Below are 19,042 nucleotides of genomic sequence, written 5' to 3' on the forward strand. Positions count from 1 at the left end.
TTCTTTCTTTTGTATTTGCTCTAGATAAATAACCTTGTATTCAATTTGCACAGTCTAGTTGGAGTTCAGAGAATGCATTTAAAAGTGACAGATATGTGCTATATTCATTGTATTTTTTGCCTGGGCAAAACCAAAATGATCATCCAGTGAACCATGAGTGTGCTAACGTTGGAAATAACTTTTTGACTTTTGAGCCCCCATGGTCACCTTGATGATGATTTTATATTCAGCAGTGTGAATGTGAAAATGTCGAGCCAGGAACTTCCCCAGTGGTCCAGTGATTAAGACTTCCATGTCTGGGGGCATGGGTTCAATCCCTGGTTGGGGAATTAAAATCCAACACGGCAAGCCAACCAAAAGGTTAAATATGTCCAGCCACTTGCTGTGTACATGTGGGTACAGTGGGTACATGCCACTGACAATGACAATGTGTGTACCTTCCCACAAGGGCATTTCATTGACTTGTCATCTATGCCTTTTAATAATCCTTATCAGAGAAAACAAGGTTTTATAAGCATATTTCAAAATCCCAATGTATAATTAATGCACTCCAGCTCTTCACTTCTGATCTGGACCCTTTTTCACATCTCACTCCTCCTGCACCTTCAGTAAATATTCAAAAAGAATTTCTTGGGCTTTAGTGTAACTGTAAAAGCACAAGAGAGTGACTGTGGCAGTGGTTACACAGATCTATGAGATACAGTTGCATAGAGCTGAGTATACCACATAGTATGACAGCATGCATAAGAGGCAAAATCTGAAGAAACTCTAGCCTCTGGTTATCCATCTTCAGTATGATACCTATGTCAGTTTCCCGGTTTTGGTGTTGCACTGTAGTTCTGCAGGATGTCAGCATTGGGGGAAACTAGGGAACAGGTCCATAGGGCAGTCTGTACTATTTTTGCAACTTCTTATGAGACTACAATTGTTTCAAAATAATTTGGAGATTTTTTGGGGGGAGTTTCCTAGTACCTAGTGGTTAGAATTCCAGGCTTTCACTGACATAGCTTGGGTTCAATCCCTTGTCACGGAACTGAGATCCTGCAAGCCACATGGCCAATAGATAAATCAACAAATTATAAGTTAAAAATAAGTATACTTAGTCAGTGTCTACTAAGAACAAGGCACTGTATTAAGCTCTGAGGAATCAGTGGTGTGCCAGACAATCCTCTCTCCAGAATCTTCGTTTCCTTCTGCTTCTGGCTCTTGGCCTCCCAACACACACATCTAAAAACATGAAGCATGACTTCCTTTCTCCCTGACCTTTCCTTGCCAGACTTATCTAATAACTGTGTGTACTTAATGTCTCATTTCTCTGCTGACTCCATCTCTCACTATTTAACATTTCAACCTGGTTTCCTACCCCCATTATTCTACTACTCTAGCCAGTATAGCCCCCCAGTGTCCCCATTGCACTCACTATTCAGGGAATTGGGATTACAGTTGAAACAAAACAAAAAAACCAAACAGGCCAAATCCTTCCTCCTTAGTTTTGCCACCTCCCATTTACCCAGCTTTAAAATCTGTGTTAGTCAGCATACCCTATCACTTCCCTTTTCTTACCTTTCTACATCTGTGCCACACTTTACCATGCTTTCTCTAGACTCCCAAAGTGAAGAAACTCTATATTAGGAACAAGCTGAAAATTCATGGGCTCCCAGGTAAGCAAGGCTGATAGAGCCCTAGACAGAATCATCCCCAGCCTCCCATTTCCCTGGTGGCTCACATGGTAAAGAGTCTGCTTGCAGTGCAGGAGACCTGGGTTTGATCCCTGGGTCGGGAAGATCCCCTGGAGAAAGAAATGGCAACTCACCTACGCTGCCCAGACCTGCTGGGGTGCAACCTCATGTTACCTCTCCTTCTACATGACAGATCCTGGCCTGCTGTTAAGCAATCTGACCTGTAAAAGCAAGATACTGCACCAGCAAGAGTTGATGTCCCACAGCTACATGGATTAAAGAGGATGTGCCGGGGTCCAGCCCCAGTTGGATCCAGGGATTCCCTTGGGAGGATGGCATTGGCGAAAAGGATAGAAATAGAGAAAGAGATAAGGAAAGAATTTTGCAGTTGAGAAAATAGAGGAGAGAAAAGAAGCTGGTATTCCTTGGTTTACGCAGAAAACCAATAAGGCCCCAGCACTGGACTTGCTCTGTTCACGTAGGCCACAGGCGCCCTCTCGAATCGCAGAAGGTGCCCCATCTTAGGCACCTTCTCGAGTGGGTCTTAGAAGCCCAGGCAGGAAAGTGAACGCAGAGAGCCCCTGTGCTCCATGGAATCAGCCTGAATAGGAAAAGGAAAGAGAAAGAACGACATGGGGAGACCAAGCCTCGGTGAGCAAGGCCCGCACTTTATTTTCCAAAGTAGTTTTTATACCTTAAGTTGTGCATAGAGGATAATGGGGGAAGGGGTAGAGTCATGCAAGGTCAGCAGTCCTTGATTCTTATCGAAGCCAGGCTTTCTTTCTGCAAACTTATCATATGCAAAAGCTCTAGGTGATTTACATCATCTTCTGGCCAGGAGGCTTGTTAACCTTCTATGACCCTTTCTTCAGAAAACTTATTTTTCTCTAAAGGTGATTATTCTAAAGTCAGGCGCCACCCTCTGAAAGAATTAGATAAAGTTGCTTTCCTATAGGGCAAAAGTGTGGTGGGCTATAACAAGAAAAGAATTAACTCAAGGGTCCAAGGTTACAAACATTAAAGCTACTACTTACATTTCTATACACCAACTATATTAATCAATACACTCCCAGGGACACAGCAGGTAAGGGATATGGAAACTTGGCAGCAAGCATTAGCTCAACAAAGAAATCCTCTACTAGTTCTTTTCTAACAATTTTAACTCTCTGAGAAGCTCTGCATTGTTAGAATATCTTAAGCTTCCCGTGCCTCACGTGGTTGGGAGGCTGTGAATCTGAACAAACCTGTCAGGCAAGCTAGAAAGTCATCAGAGGGGTTTGAATTGAAACACTCCTATTATGCCCAGAAGATTTATTAACTAGAGCTCTAAATTGATTTTCTTCAGAGAAAGGTGGTAAGGGATAGCCCCCCATTAACGTCAGAAGAGTTGGTGAAAGTCGTGAAATGGTAAAACAGACAGATTCTGGTTTTGGGGTAGACGCTCAGGCAGACCAGGGATGGAGCCCTTGAGCCCTGACTCGCCTTGCCCGTCAGGGCTCTCCCGCATGACCTTGTCATGGGTGGGAACTCCCGTGCTGGCTCCCGGCAAGGATGTGTCATTAGGGAGTTGCTTTGATGCAACTGTGAGATCCTGGCTCTAGGATAAAACTGGAAACGCTTATCCTCATTTTCCCTCACTCTTCACATACCCAGCCCTATCACTTCTTGCAGTTCTTGAAACAACTCTTCATTCAGTAGATGAATTTTACCAAGCACCACGTGTGCAGAAGTAAGCTAGAAGACACAGCCTCTGCCCTCAGTCTAGAGAATGAAGAGACAGATAGCGGGTGTGATGAGTGCCGTGTTATGGGAACATGGACAGGGCACTCCCACCAGGCTTGAAGAAGGAAGGGAGAGAGAAGGGTTGTGTAGGAGTTGCTGGGAAAGGGGAATTCTTGGGGAAAAGGGTATACTTGGTGGTGGTGTGGGGGGGATGGGGTGGTGCAGAGGCAAGAGAATATATTGCTTTAGAGGAACCCAAAGCAGTTTATTCCAATGGATGTACAGCTTTGGGGGGTGGGGGTGGGAGGTATAGCAAGAGATGAATGAGGAGTGAGATCCTTGAGGCAAAGAGTCAAGTTTGGCATGCAAGACACAATCACTCACTGATGAATGACCAGAGGTCAGTGGAAACTCCAGGGTCAACTGCACACGCTGGCCGTGAGCATTTAGTCTCAGGGTAACTTCTGTATATGCCCATAGTGTTGTGTATCTTGGTGCCCTGAGAAAGCTCTTTTCTTAAAGGACCAAAAAATAAACTTCTGATATATTATTGTTTGTATTTGACTTATGTGGGGTTGTCAGCTTTAGCATATAGAAATATAGTATGCCCAGGTAAATTTGAATTTGAATGCATGGGACATACTTACACTAAAATATAATTCATTTTTTATCTGAAATTCAGATTTAACTGGGTGTCCTATATTTTGTCTGGTCACCCTACCTAGCAAAGAGCTTTAGGATGAGTCAACAGAACATGGAAGAAACTGCCTGAATCAGGCACTTCTGGTGGGACTGGAGGAAGGAGGCATCAAACTACTTGTGTGGTAACCAGAGGGCAAAGCAGCTGGTTGAATCAACCTTTCACTTTTCACTCAAGGCAATGTTAACACAAGAAGCAGAGAGCTGCTTTAAGGTCTGACAGAGTGAACAGTCAAAATTTGACTCTTCTTTGAGTCAGACGGCTCCTGGATTCCTTTGCTTGAAAATATCAGGTCACCAAAGGCAAAGAGAAGGGGTTTCTCTGACTTTTCCATTCAGGTCAATGGAACACTCTAAGGCATCACCCACGAGACTCTGCCTGAAGAAAGCAAGCTTGACTTGCCTGAGTGGGCTCAGACGAGGGAACAGAGGAAGCGGGGTGCCACCCACTCTGAACTTCTGCAGAGAATCTCAGCTTCCTACTCTGCAGTGTCCTGACCTGTTATTACCTCTTCATGGGCAGAAATTTCTAAGATGAAATTATTCTCAGCTTCCACCCAAGCCAATTATAATCTGCACCCATGAAATCTTTCTTAAACCTCACCTGGAAAGGTCCCAAGCAAATTCTAGTAGACTCTAATAGCACCTGAAGCAAAAGAATCACATACATTATTTGTTCTTTCTTTGTGGAAACATGCCAGTATCTTACAGGGAAGAGGTACGAAAGAGTTTGTTGATATTACTGGTTCAGGAACCAAGTTATCAATTCATATTCTCTAATCTTGTAATCCTATAAGAAAATAAAAGCATTACATTGCTGAACCAGGAAAAGTTAAACTTCCTGGTGGGGGTTTCTAAGTTTTACATATGCACCACCTCCCAGCACCTCCACAACAACAATATGAGTGTAGAATCCATTGTCCCCAACTCTGAATTCAACAGGCTTTTCCCTATTCAAGTGGATGAAGACTATCATCTAACTGGCATGAGGCTCTTTGTAGTCTTCACGTGTCCCACTCAGTATGAATATCCAGAGAACTCACTTTAGAAGCATGAGCTTTTGATTATAAGGTGCTGCCCTCACCCCACTGGAGAGCTACCATACTGTCTTTCTAAAATCAAGAAAATGCCACATTCACAAATGCATCGGGGATTTCAGATAAAGCCCTGTGATGTAGGTGTGTAGGGATATCTTCTCACCTGTCATCAATTAGCTCACTTATGTGCAAAAAGTGGAACAGCTTTCTTAAGCAGGGAATCTTAGGAGAGTCCAGAAAATGACTCACTTGTTATCAGTATCTGAGGAAGAAAAGTATAGAAAGCATAGCAGCCTGGGTCCCTCTTTTCCTTGACTCCCTTCCTTCCAGTCCACCTCACCGGCACCAAATACAGCTGTGGGAGCGGAGGCTGCGGTGCCTGCACTGTCATGGTGTCCAGATACAACCCAAAGACCAAGAAGATCCAGTATCCTTTGCATTGGCCCAAGCACTTCTGAAAAGAATGCAGAACCTCCACTTCCTATCCCTGTGTCCCCTCTCCTCTCTCCAGGTGTCCATTGTACTCACATGGCCTCTGGACCTGCTCTCCTGTGACTTCCCAAGCTCCAGATCTTTCCTATGGACTTTCTTCCCATCAGGGTGTATCTGTGCTGGATTCCAGTCTCTCAGGGCCACTCTGTCTCTTGCTGTACAGATATTTACTTTGCTTTTGAGCAGATCTGACTGAGGGCCAGGCAAGAACGGGTTTACACACAAAGAAGTGATGCATTGTCCTGGGAGAAGGTTTAGGTCAACATACATTAGGAAAGTTATTCCTTTGAAGGGCTGAGACCTCCCATCATGCTGTGTGACTGAGCTAACGTCACCTTGACCTAAAGTGTAAATTTGCTCACTGATTGCATGCGGTAGCAGAGTTGTCAAGCATGATTCCGAAGTTTTTTGTCTTAAGTCTCTGGGTTATGCTGTTCACAAATTAGGAAGAGGAGAAGCAAAAGAAAGGAAAGGGGTGAGTTTAGCTTTGGATGAATAGCACAGCAATTACTATGGGACATGCGAGAGGAATTGTCCACAGGTATCTACATAGACAGGTCTACTACTCAGAGGAGAGGTCTCATCTGGAACTAATTTGTTGAAAGTTATCAACATAGATACTAACAATGACAATAGAAATAGCTAATGTTTATTGAATGCTAGGCAACTGTTCAAAATAGTTTACATCATGTTATCATATTTAGTCCCCAAAACAACTTTAAGACAGACTCGACTGTCACTCATATTGAAAAAAGAGGAAATGGAGGCAAAAAGGGTTAACTAACTTGTCAAGGTTATGAGGACCAGTTAGTGGTAAAAGCAGGTTTTCAACCATAGTCGTTTAGAATGTAGCGGGAATCACAGGAGTGCTTCCAAGCTCAGGACACTGCAGAACAAGAGACAGGGAGATGGGCAAAGAAAGACACCCCCCAAAGGAGACCAAGAGGGGTTAGCCAGGGATGAAGGAGGGGCATCCAGAAGAGAAAGTTCCAAGGTGGTAGAAGTGCAATAGTATGAAACACCAGGACATGGCTCAGAGCCATTAGATTGCTCCCAGAGCACTGTCAGCAGACTTGTGGGGCTGGAAGATGAGGTACAGATACGCAGGAGTGACTGGAGGGCCAGGAAGGCATAGATAGCTTTTGAAGAAACTTGACTAAGAAGAGGAGAAAGATGGGCTGGAGAGAGACATTGGCCTGGGGATTTATTGTTAGCACAAAAAAACACTTGAACTTCTAAATTCAAGGGAATTTAGAGAAATGAGACCCTAGAAAGGAAGAGGTTAGAAGGGCAATTGATAGTGAAGCAAGTCCTTGGGAAGACAAGAATAGAAAGGATTCAGGGCACAGGGGAGGAGGAGGGGTGGGGTGTCCTCACCCTCCAGGCTTGGACTGGGGGTGAGGCTGACTGCAGCTAGAGATGAGTAGGTGTGGGCTGGGCAGTGACAGGAGAATATGCCTCTATTTCCTGGATGAGGCATAAGGCTAAGACAGGAAAGCAATGAGCCCTGGGAAAATTGAGAGAAAAGGAAGAGGGAGATAACATTAAGAGAAACTAAACTTAATGGAGGAGGGCAGCTGGAGGACAAAAAAAAAAAAAAAAAATGCACAATAACCCAGGGTTCACTCTTGCTCTTATGGAGGGTGCCTTAAGTACTCTTCCGAGAAACTAAACTGGACTAATGAAGCCTGGACCCCATTCCCAACCAGTGGGATGAGAATCTGATGTAATCACATCTGCTGTGTCAATAATACAGACTCTAGTGTGAGAGAGATGGTCAAGACGGGGGCATGAACCCATGGCTTACATACTTGCCCATACACTGGAATCAGCTGAGGAGCTTTGAAAAGTGATGGAGTGATTGCATCCCAAAGATTCTGGTTTAATTAGGCTAACCTTGGACTTCCCTGGCAGTCCAGTGGTTAAGACTCTGTGCTTCCAATGTAGGGGACCAGGGTTTGATCCCTAGCCAGGAAACTAAGATCCCACATACTGTGTGGCATGACCAAAAGTTAATAATAATAATTAGGCTAGCATGCAACCAGAGTTTTTGTATGTTTAGAAACTTCCCACAGTTGAGAATCACTGGGGTAAATTATCCCATGATGGTTTACATGAGTCAGTATATCATTTTATGATGAGAAAAAGCCTTTTTTCTCTGAATGAGAAAAATAAACAGAGAATGAGGGTCTCTTGGAGGTTCTACACAAAACTCATTTTTCTTTTTTTCCATTTCTCTCTACCATTCTACTCCAGCCATATGTTAAGTCCTTTCTTGAACACTTCCAAAAAGTTATGGTTTTTTATCTAGTGTTCTCTGTGTTCTCAGGGAAATATAGTCTCAAGACCCTTTCTAGAAATAACTCCCTGAATTATGTTACCCCCTCCGTGTGATTCCAATGTGTTCTCTTTACAAAATCCCATCACAGCCATTATCCAGTTACAGCGTGCCTGGTGCCCATCTGCTCTCTGCATGGGGCTGCTGTCACCACTGTGGAAGGTGTAGGAAGCATCAAAACCAGGATTCACCCCGTGCAGGTAAGAGTACAATGTGGTGGGGACCCAGCGCTGGTATCGGCACCCTCTATAATCTAATGGACTCCAGTTAGGTCATCAATTTTGAGATTTTTTTGTGCTTTTAAATTCTCATTTTGTGGGATTTAGTGCTTCATAGCTAGGGATCTTTTCAGAGATTGGCGTATAGGGACTTCCATGGTGGGCCAGTGGTTAAGATTCTGTAGTCTTCCACTGCAGGGGGCACAGGTTCCATCCCTGATGGGGGAACTAAGATCCCAAAATAAGATGCCCAAAATAAAATAAAATTTTTTAAAAAGAGAGAGAGATTTGTGTATAAACCGAGATTTCTTCATCTTCATAATTTTAATATATCTTAACTTCTCAGTCTCATCCTTGCCCTAAACTAAAACAAGGACAACCCAGTCTGATAAGAGAAGAAAATGAGATAGGAAACTAGAAGTTTATAGAAGATACTACTTGTCTACCACATTTCAAAATTACTAAACTGTGAATAAGAAGCTAATCTTGTATACAAATACTCCCCAAATGTCTCATGAGAAGCTGAACACCATGCTACAATAAAGCAGAACTAAAATGACGAAGTATTTATTGATACTAATGTTCAGGGGACTTTTTAAAAGAAACTGCAATACTACTTTTATGTACTATTGAACAAGAGTTTCTTCGGAGGTTAAGTTTTAAAAGCAGGGTGTAGAAAGAAAATTATGGATTGCTGTAATCTCCTTGGAAATTTCTTCCCCTAGAAGGTTGTGTTAGAACATGGAGGCGCAGAGCTTCCTCTGTTGATATGTTGCATTTATGAGCACTTTTGGTAGTGCTTGTCTTTCAACTGTAAACTTAATGACTTTTTGACCTTATTAAGCTCTTACTCCACACTTGGCTCACCATCTTAACAGTTATGGAAACAACCTAATGCTGCAGCTTATCAGATTTCTTCCTCCCAAATTCTGACAATACTTGATAGTTCAGGAGTGTCCCAAACAGGCTTTTACTGGCATGTGAGAGCCGCTTCTCTTGTGTTGTTGGAAGAGGGTGATTGCTATGACCAGTGTGTTCTCTTGGCAAAACTCTATTAACCTTTGCCCTGCTTCATTCTGTACTCCAAGGCCAAATTTGCCTGTTACTCCAGGTGTTTCTTGACTTCCTACTTTTGCATTCCAGTCCCCTATAATGAAAAGGACAACTTTTTTGGGTGTTAGTTCTAAAAGGTCTTATAGGTCTTCATAGAACCGTTCAACTTCAGCTTCTTCAGTGTTACTGGTTGGGGCATAGACTTGGATTACTTCTGGGAAAGATTAAGGGCAGGAGGAGACGCCGACAACAGAGGATGAGATGGTTGGATGGCATCACCGACTCAATGGACATAAGTTTGGGTAATCTCCAGGAGTTGGTGATGGACAGGGAGACCTGGTGTGCTGCGGTTCATGGGGTCACAAAGAGTTGGACACGACTGAGCGACTGAACTGAACTGAACTGAGAGCCGCTTGGTAAATGTTAGGGATTTTGTGAGCCAGGCTTTAAGCACAGCTGTTACTAAAAACTAAACTATACAAACTTAAAAGTAGGTAAATGATATTAAAAACAACGTTAATAAATAGTAACTTTTACTGTATCCCAATCATTTTACTACATTTTTCTATCACCTATGCTTTTGAGGACATTTATGTCTATTGTAGCTACACAGTGGAAGTACCTTGTAAGTGTATCCACATTCAATGACATCACATCAGAAGTTTAACCTCAGCCTCCATGGAAATATTTATATTACCAAAAATAGTAGAAGCTACAAATAAGGACTGTCTTCCCAGAGATCCAGTTGTTAAATATTCACCAGCACATGTGCTGTGTCTGTCTATATGACACATCTGAAACAACTTGCCTTCTAGCAGTAAACCCAACACAGCCATATTTTCCTCTAGCACTACAGCAATGTCTTTCCTTTCAGTTGAACCACAGATGAAGTATTTGGCTTCCATCTTAAGGGTCATGCTGTTTGAAAAATGTTTATTTAAAAACATATGAATCACATTCAGGCCAGTGAACTGAAGTATCCTCAACTCATTGAGAAAGACATGGGACAGAGACATACAGTGGGACCCACAGAGTCATGTTTCCCATTCGTTCATGGATGGGGTCTTTGTATAGAATGGACAAAGTAAATTGTCATTTCGCATTCTGTTTCTGTTTTGCACTCTCTTTTTTTTATTGTTTTGTTGTATTTAAATGCATAAAGTTGAAAGTGCATAAATTAAGTATGTAAATGGTACAACACTACTAAATTATACTTCACAATTTTCAAAGCATGTATTTAGATTGTCATTTAATCCATAAAACATTATAGAATATAAATGAAGAAGATAAAACTTACTTGCCAGAGACTGTTAAATGATTGTATATACTCATTTATTTATTCTCAGTTATCTTGTGCCATAGATACCATTATTATTCTAATTTAAAAGATGGGAATAACTTGTGGACACAGGGTGGGAAGGAGAGGGTAGGATGAATTGAGAGAATATTATTGACATATATACACCGCCATGTGGAGCCTGCCAGGCTCCTCTGTCCATGGGATTACAAAAGAGTTGGACATGATTTAGCAACTAAAACGACAACAATGTGTAAAGTAGATAGCTAGTGGGAAGCTGCTGTATAACACAGGGAGCTCAGCTGGGTCTCTGTGGTGACCTAGAGTGATGGGATGTGGGGTGGGTTGGGAGAGAGGCATATGAGGGAGGGGACATATGTATACTGATTTACGTTGTTGCACAGCACAAACTATTAATAACACAACATTGTAAAGCAATATAATGTTGTTTAGTCACTAAACTGTGTCCAACTCTTTTGCTATCCTGTGGACTGCAGCGCCCCAGGATCCTCTGTCCATAGGATTTCCCAGCCAAGGATACTGGAGCAAGTTGCCATTTCCTTCTCCAGGGAATCTTCCTGACCCAAGGATCAAAATGCATCTCCTGCATTGACAGATTCTTTACCACTGAGCCACCAAGGAAGCCCCAAAAGCAATTATACTCCAATTAAAAAAAAAAAAAAAGTTTTTTTAAAAGGAAGTGAAAAAGATGAAGAAAGGAAGAAAGTAAAATAAATCATCCAGAGACCCACAATTAATGAATACAGGAAGGACCTAAATCCACATGAACATGACTTCAAAGCATTTTACTCATTACTTAAACTATATTCTTATTTCACAGGAAAAGAAACCAGAGAGTCTAGAGAGTAAAATAACTTAATGCATGCCAATAGGCTTTTCTTGAGTGGGTAGGTGAAACATATGATTTCAAGAAATAGAAATATTCTTCCAGAATGACATTTTTCACCCTACAGTTATCTCTAGAAAGCTAAATATGTAAGCTTTGCTCCTGTCTGGTATACAAGGAAGGGAAATGGGAGGTTTAAAGTAGAAGTAATGTACCATTTTCCCCCCAGGAAAGACTTGCCAAGTGTCATGGGACACAGTGTGGCTTCTGCAGCCCAGGAATGGTGATGTCCATCTATACGCTGCTGAGGAACCACCCGGAGCCCACCCCTGAGCAGATAACCGAAGCTCTTGGAGGTGAGGTTTCTCAGCCCTCAGCAGGCAGGACTTCTAGAGGGAGGTGCCCAAGGAAGGAGGGAAGAAGGCCCCAGCTGGTGGAGAGAAGCTTTGGGGTTCCAGGCACCTGGTCAACAAGTAGGCCTCATTAGCCCTCATCTTGACCTCAGTCCTCTCTAGGAAGGGCCGCCCTCATTGGTCAGCATTGGTGCCAAGAATTGGGGCAATACTGTTTCATTACAAACCTTTCTCCTTTAATGGAGCCTGTAGTCACTCTGCAAAAGCATTCAAACAGGCCGTTTCTAACATTTTTAATACAATAGTTTCCAAATGTAGAAATCTGGGTAGTGTACAAGAATGAGATTTTTTGGCTTATTTTTAAATCAGTCTGTTAGAACCATTCATTAACTCTACTTACTAAAATTTATTTTTCAAAGAGAATAGATTTCAAAAACTTTATCTTTTTCTGTTCTGGTTGGGTTCATTACAAGATCAAGAAGCCCATAAACAGGAATTAGTTATCACAGATAAGCTTGGTGAGCAACTCAATCTCCTATGACAAAAGAGCTATCGAATTTAAGTGAATTTACTACCAAAAAAAAGCATTTTATCAAATGTAGTTTCCTTCAATTAACATACTAGGTTCAAGGTAAGCAGTTACTAGTTCTTTGAAGAAAGCTGTGGAAGAAAACCTCGAAATGTTATAAGAAAACTCTTTGTCCCTTTCGGTAAACAAACCTACACAAAAATTCAGTTTTATGATGAAAAGATACAGACTAAAACAAAGTAAAATCTCAACTTAAGTTGTATGATAACTAGAATATAAATATTCACTAATATTTTCCCTTATCTCTCATCAACTTCTACATTCAACATTTTTCAGTTTCTCATTAAGTATTATAAGAATTTTGGCCAATGGTTTCAATTATAATTTTAACTAAACCTGAATAAATTTGAATAATAGATAATCTTTGTTTTATAAGATAACCCACACTAACGAGATATTTAGAGCTTTGAAAAGTAAAGGTATTGTGATTTGCCTTACTTTTTCTATGTTTCTTTGAATATACACAGACAGACTTATAAACATGAATTATTTCCTCCCAGATTCTATGCCTATAACTCACTTAACCACCAGGAGACGGCTGTAAAGTTTGGCTAAATTATAAAGATAACTTTATTCTAGGCATGGATAACTTCGAGAGTATATTCACACTTCATTTACTTGATCTCTTTCTAGAATTATAAATGCTAGGCACACTGATAACCTTCATGTTCATGTTTTAAGAAAACTGATCAAATAAAAACTCAAAAGGAATGCAATTAGACATGACACATACCTTCTATAATGATCAGCTGATACAAATGACCACTTCATTTAATCTTGTTTTTTTCTTCAAGACTAAGAAAAGAAAAATTTTGAATTTCCATATTTTCTCCCTTAGAATCAGAAAATTTTCTGTAATGGGTGCTATTAGTTTCCCTTGGTGGGCTTTTACTAGCGCTTCTGATTATGTGGCAAACAAAACTAAAAGCTTTGATATAGCTCTATCTAGCTTTTAATGCTTTCTCACTGTTTATCAATGAGAAATTGTCCTTTGCCTCTTAAATAGTTCAATCTCATGCCCTACAGCTATGTTCTAGGTATTTCAACTCCTTTTTTCTATGCCAAAGAGAGATTTATAACTCACAAACTCCTGTATTCTTTCTTCTTAAGCAAAAGGAAAGATAAAATATGGAATCTAAATCCATCCTTGTGCATGTAGTTTCTTTCTAAACAATTTTTGCTCAAATAAAAAAAGAGAAGTAAACCTATTATCCAGTTTTTCCACATGACTCACTGGCAACAAGTTTCCAAATAACACTTTGCTTCTAGCTAACTAAAGCTGCCCAGTTCACATATATACATTGCTTCTGAAATTTTTAAACTGTATTTGAACATAATAATCTTAAATTTATTTTTAACATAAAAATGATGTATTTCTATTATGAAAAATGAAAAAAAAAATGAAAAGATAAGGAAAAACTCATTCATATTCCTGCTACTAGAAGACAACCACAGTCAAGATGCTTCTCTTTCAGTCTCTTCTGTACATAGTTTTTGTAAGGCTTATTTTAAATACTTGTGACTATCATGTATGCAATTGCATAGTACATATACAATTTTTAACTATACAACATAAGAATTTTCCCATATTACTAAAACCTCTTTATAAATATCATTTATACTGGCTTCAAATTTGAATATACTTTTTTTTTAATATTTTATTTTATTTTTTAAACTTTACAATATTGTATTGGTTTTGCAACATGAATCCACCACAGGTATACACGTGTTCCCCATCCTGAACCCTCCTCCCTCTTCCCTTCCTGTACCATCCCTCTGGGTCGTCCCAGTGCACCAGCCCCAAGCATCCAGTATCGTACATCGAACCTGGACTGGTGACTCGTTTCATATACGATATTATACATGTTTCAATGCCATTCTCCCAAATCATCCCACCCTCTCCCTCTCCCACAGAGTCCAAAAGACTGTTCTATACATCAGTGTCTCTTTTGCTGTCTCGTATACAGGGTTATTGTTACCATCTTTCTAAATTCCATATATATGCGTTAGTATACTGTATTGGTGTTTTTCTTTCTGGCTTACTTCACTCTGTATAATAGGCTCCAGTTTCATCCACCTCATTAGAACTGATTCAAATGTATTCTTTTTAATGGCTGTGAATATACTTTTTTTAAAGGACAGTGGTTTCATCACTGTTTCTACCATATTTTGAAATGACTAATTAAAACAATACCAGGTCCTTATTGAACACCTACTATGCTATACTGGGAGGATTCAAGAACATCTAAGACTGTCTTTGCTTTCTCCATGAGCTTAAGAGCCAATGAAGGAAATGAAGCATGCACATAAATGACCCTACTCCAACATGGTCAGCGATAGACCTGGGGAAGGATCCAGACAATGAGTGTACGGCTCTGGCTGGGGTGTTAGAGCAGACTCCATGGAGGAGGGGGGCTGTGGCCCTGATAAATGGACACAATCTCCCCAAGCGGACCTTTGAGGCAGAAGAGACTACATGAGAGAAGCTTAACAAAGGGGCCCATGTGAGATGTTATGGGGGACAGTGGTCACATGTTACATGAGTTAGCGTGGGGGTGGGAAATAGGTAGGAAGGGAAAAAACTATAGAGATCTCTGTGATATTTCAGGATAAAACTGTAATCACAAGTATATTCTAATTTTTGAAGGGCATTTCTGTTTCAAAGAACCATTTTGTTGGTTTGAGAAACAAAAAGTAGAAACCGAAAAACTACTAATATAGCTATTCCAATGAAAAAAAGCACAACTATGCAATACATCTCTATCATTCCTTAAACATCAATTTCTTCTTCAGGTAATTTGTGCCGCTGTACTGGATACCGACCAATTGTAGAAAGTGGAAAAACTTTCTGTGCGGTAAGTAATGATAAAAAATATTTTTTCAGTTAATTTAACATATTAAAAATCCTTTGTGTAAAACTGTCTATTGCATTCAGTTATCTCTAAAATGTTGTGCTTTCTATCCACTGAAAGTTATTAAATGCCACTATTGTTGTTTTTAAAAATAAATCTTTAATATCTATCTTGTTTACAGCCCTAAATTAGGCACTGTCTTTAGAAGTAAAGTATGTGGTCCATGACTTCAAGAAATGCAAAGCCTATAGAAGAAAATTAAATATATAGATTAAAAAACAATAAACACATAGTTGAAAAGCAAGATATTAAAAGCTCAATATATCCTCTCTAGCGGGCTTCCCAGGTGGCACAGTGGTAAGGCATCTGCCTACCAATGCAGGAGATTTAGGAGACTTGGGCTCCATCCCTAGGTTGGGAAGACCCCCTGGAGTAGAAAAATGGCTACTAACTGCAGTGTTCTTGCCAGGAAAATCCCATGGACAGAGGACCTGGTGTGCTATAGTCCATTGAGTCACAAAGAGTCAGACACGACTGAGTGCAGCACAGCACAGCAGCATAGCCTCTCTACCTTGTAAATAAATTTTAGAGGAATACGGATTAAACAGAATCAATGAGTGGGGAGGGAAGATACAGAGGAGACTTATTGGAGAATGAGAGTTATGAGCCAGGTCTTAAAGGAAGTGATATTAACGGGTGGGTAAAGAGAGGCCATTAGAAAATTTCCAGTAAGAAAATGTATGGAAGTAGAAAAAAGAAAGGATGTCCAAAGTTCAACTAAGAAATTGATGTGGCTGAAGCATTAAGGAATTTAGGCTCAAAGCTGATACCTACTATATAGTCATTGTTTATTCTCAAGCTAGAAGTCACACAAGAACAATATTTCAAAATTCTTGGCACCTGTCTATAAGAAAAATAAGCCTGGAAAGAGAGGATGGGGATGAGGGCACGGACTAGTGCAATATCCCATGAATGAGGGAATGAGGACCTAAACCAGTGTGGTAGATATGGGCCCAAAATGATAACTTTCAGGAAGAGGATTGCCAGAATCATAACCTCTAGATGATAAAGGAGGCAGTGAGAAAGAAATCCAAATCAGCTTCCAAACTGAGACATCAAGGAATCAAATAGGTTGAAGGAAGCTGTAAAAGAATGATTTAGTATATGGCCTGGAGGGGGGTGATGTCTTGAGATAGATTTAGTTTTCATAAAGTTAAATATCAAGACTAGACATCATCATGACAAGTATTCAGTTGTGTTTTTCATCACCCATTTTTATGTAAAAAATTATTTTTATATAATTTTGATTGACCAAAACCAACTCAAAGGGTGCAAGTTCATTCCAAATACTAAAACATCTAAAAGAAATCTTTGTTTAGACCAGAAACAAAGAATTTCAAAAAAATTTCCAAACTACAGGCTAGTTTATTTTAAATCCTGAGTAAGATATTTTTTATGTTGTGCTGTATGTGTGGCCATTTTGACTCATGAGAACAGCAATTTCGAATGATTCAATCTATTACTATTTTCCTGGAGGCAAAATACATACAAAAGTAGACATTTTGTCACACTCACTCAGGGTCCCCACATTCAGCCACTAGTTGGTCCCTTTATTGTGCATGATGTTGTCACAAAGTCCAAATCCCTTCTCAACTCTGGACAGTTACCTTATGAGTGAAAATACCCACCACCATTCCTGCAGTGCTTCCTGTGTGTCAGATACTGCGCACACCTGTCACATATTTAAATCTGACAAACCTCTTGGGGCGGGTTTTATTTTCCGAATTTAACGAATTCAATCCAGCTAGTATGTGTTAAAGCAGGAACTAGAACCCAGGTCTCTTTGACTCCACGTATAAAGCCAAACCATAGGTCTCCAGACCACCACAGACCCTTAGGCTGTGTCTACATGTGAAAACGGCAAACAGGAATGATGATTTGTTTGAGAGTTGCAGGAACTGACCGGTGAATTCAGGCCAAAAACACTACTTTGACTCTACATGAAATGTCCTGAAAATTAAGGCAAAATGTTTTGGGACTTGCGTTCTCCAAATACTTTGGAATAGCTCCAAAAACATTCAAAGAAACTCAGGTTTTTCAGTCTATTTATATTTATATACAGGACATCTTAAAGGCAGTTTGTCTTCCCAGGACTTCATTAAAAAATACACATGCATCACCCTTCTGATGAAAAGCCAGCTGTTTGTCTTTCTAATTACCACCTTGTAACTATACTCCTTTGACCTCACTTCCAGTAGGAAGCCTTAGCTGACTGACCCACCTTCCTCTAACCGCCTTCATCTTCCCCTGAAACTCAAGCAGAACCATTTATAAGACCCTAGCAGGAACATCGTTGCACACTCCATGCATTTTGTCTGATCCTTCAGTTATGGAATAGCTTATACTATGTCCCACTCCATTACAGAGTCCCTGAGCTTCCCTGGTAGCTAAGATGGTATAAAATCTGCCTACAGTGTAGGAGGCCCCAGTTCAATTCCTAGGTTGGGAAGATCCCCTGGGGAAGGCATAGGCTACCTACTCCAGTATTCTTGGGCTTCCCTTGTGGCTCAGCTGGTAAATAATCTGCCTGCAATGTGGAAGACCTGGGTTCAATCCCTAGGTTGGGAAGATCCCCTGAAGAAGGGAAGAGCTACCCACTCCAATATTCTGGCCTGGAGAATTCCATGGACTGCAGTCCATAGGTTCGCAAAGAGTCAGACACGGCTGAGTGACTTTCGCTTCACCGAGGGCCAGGATGGGCTCTGTTACTTCTTCCATAGCTCCTCTGGGGCCTGGGCACTGCTGGGTGCTCAGGTTGGTGTTTAAAAATCAACCAATGGATTTGTTATAAACTGTATTACTTCCTAAGGAATCAACTGTTTGTCAAATGAAAGGATCAGGAAAATGTTGCATGGATCAAGAAGAGAAGTCTTTCACAAGTAGACAGGAAAAAGTAAGTATCTATTATTCTACTTAAGTTGGAATTGACTGAAACATGCCCACATCAATCCAAATTTATTATTCTAGTCTTTTCAGTGAATAAAATGTAAAGTTAGTGAATTCAAGGCATAAACAGCTTTTACAAGTCCCCCAGATTAGCAAGCCCATGACTTTCATGAGGGGCTTCCCAGGTGGCACAGTGGTAAAAGAATCCGCCTGCAGTGCAGGAGACATAAGAGACGTGGGTTCAGTCCCTGGGTCAGGAAGATCCCCTGGAGGAGGAAATGGCAACCCACTCCAGTATTCTTGCCTAGAAAATTCCATGGACAGAGGAACCTGGTGGGCTACAGTCTATGGGGTTGCACAGAGTCGGACATGACTGAGCATACGTGCACAGACTTCCATGAGGCTAGTCACCACAGAAGACTATTTTCCTTCAGAAGCACTACAAATTTCTGTGCCTTAATCTGGGCTCACCCCCTCTGTAACCCCCCAGCAAGCACTACAAGGGATGAAAGCAGGGACACATCTTCATGCCTGTGGCAGATAAACACCTGCCAGTGATACCTGAGACCCAGACAGAAGTTAAAATCCAATTCCTGACACCAAAAGAGGAAGCCCAGAGCCCAGCAGATCTGCCAGGGAAACCATCAGTGTCCGCTGAGGGGGGGGGAGGAATTCTGCCAGGGCTGCCCTGTGGCTCTGGGGCTTCTATTTTATATACAGAATGAAGTTTCACACTGAGAGACTCCTGTGCATCTCTCAGCATCTCTGAAGTTCCATTTGTGTTTTGTTTTGTTGAGATGTGTACCAAACTGTACAACGAAGATGAATTCCAGCCCTTCGATCCAACCCAGGAACCTATATTCCCTCCTGAACTGATAGTAAGATACTTTACTTTTGTTGTCTTATAACATGATGTGGTT

At 40.9% G+C, this 19,042-nt stretch overlaps 1 protein-coding gene across 1 annotated transcript in view; it reads left to right on the forward strand.

Moving 5' to 3' along the window:
• The window catches only part of LOC133226993 (aldehyde oxidase 4-like), a 72,195-nt gene that overhangs the window by 2,454 nt on the left and 50,699 nt on the right, over nt 1-19,042 (forward strand). Inside the window, exons 3-8 of the mRNA XM_061381198.1 lie at nt 5,468-5,564; nt 8,059-8,167; nt 11,612-11,738; nt 15,118-15,179; nt 18,046-18,129; nt 18,920-19,000. Coding sequence (XP_061237182.1) covers nt 5,468-5,564; nt 8,059-8,167; nt 11,612-11,738; nt 15,118-15,179; nt 18,046-18,129; nt 18,920-19,000 — 560 coding nt within the window. The remainder of the gene's footprint in view (nt 1-5,467; nt 5,565-8,058; nt 8,168-11,611; nt 11,739-15,117; nt 15,180-18,045; nt 18,130-18,919; nt 19,001-19,042) is intronic.

Source organism: Bos javanicus, chromosome 2 (assembly GCF_032452875.1).
Source record: "Bos javanicus breed banteng chromosome 2, ARS-OSU_banteng_1.0, whole genome shotgun sequence".
Lineage (NCBI taxonomy): Eukaryota > Metazoa > Chordata > Mammalia > Artiodactyla > Bovidae > Bos > Bos javanicus.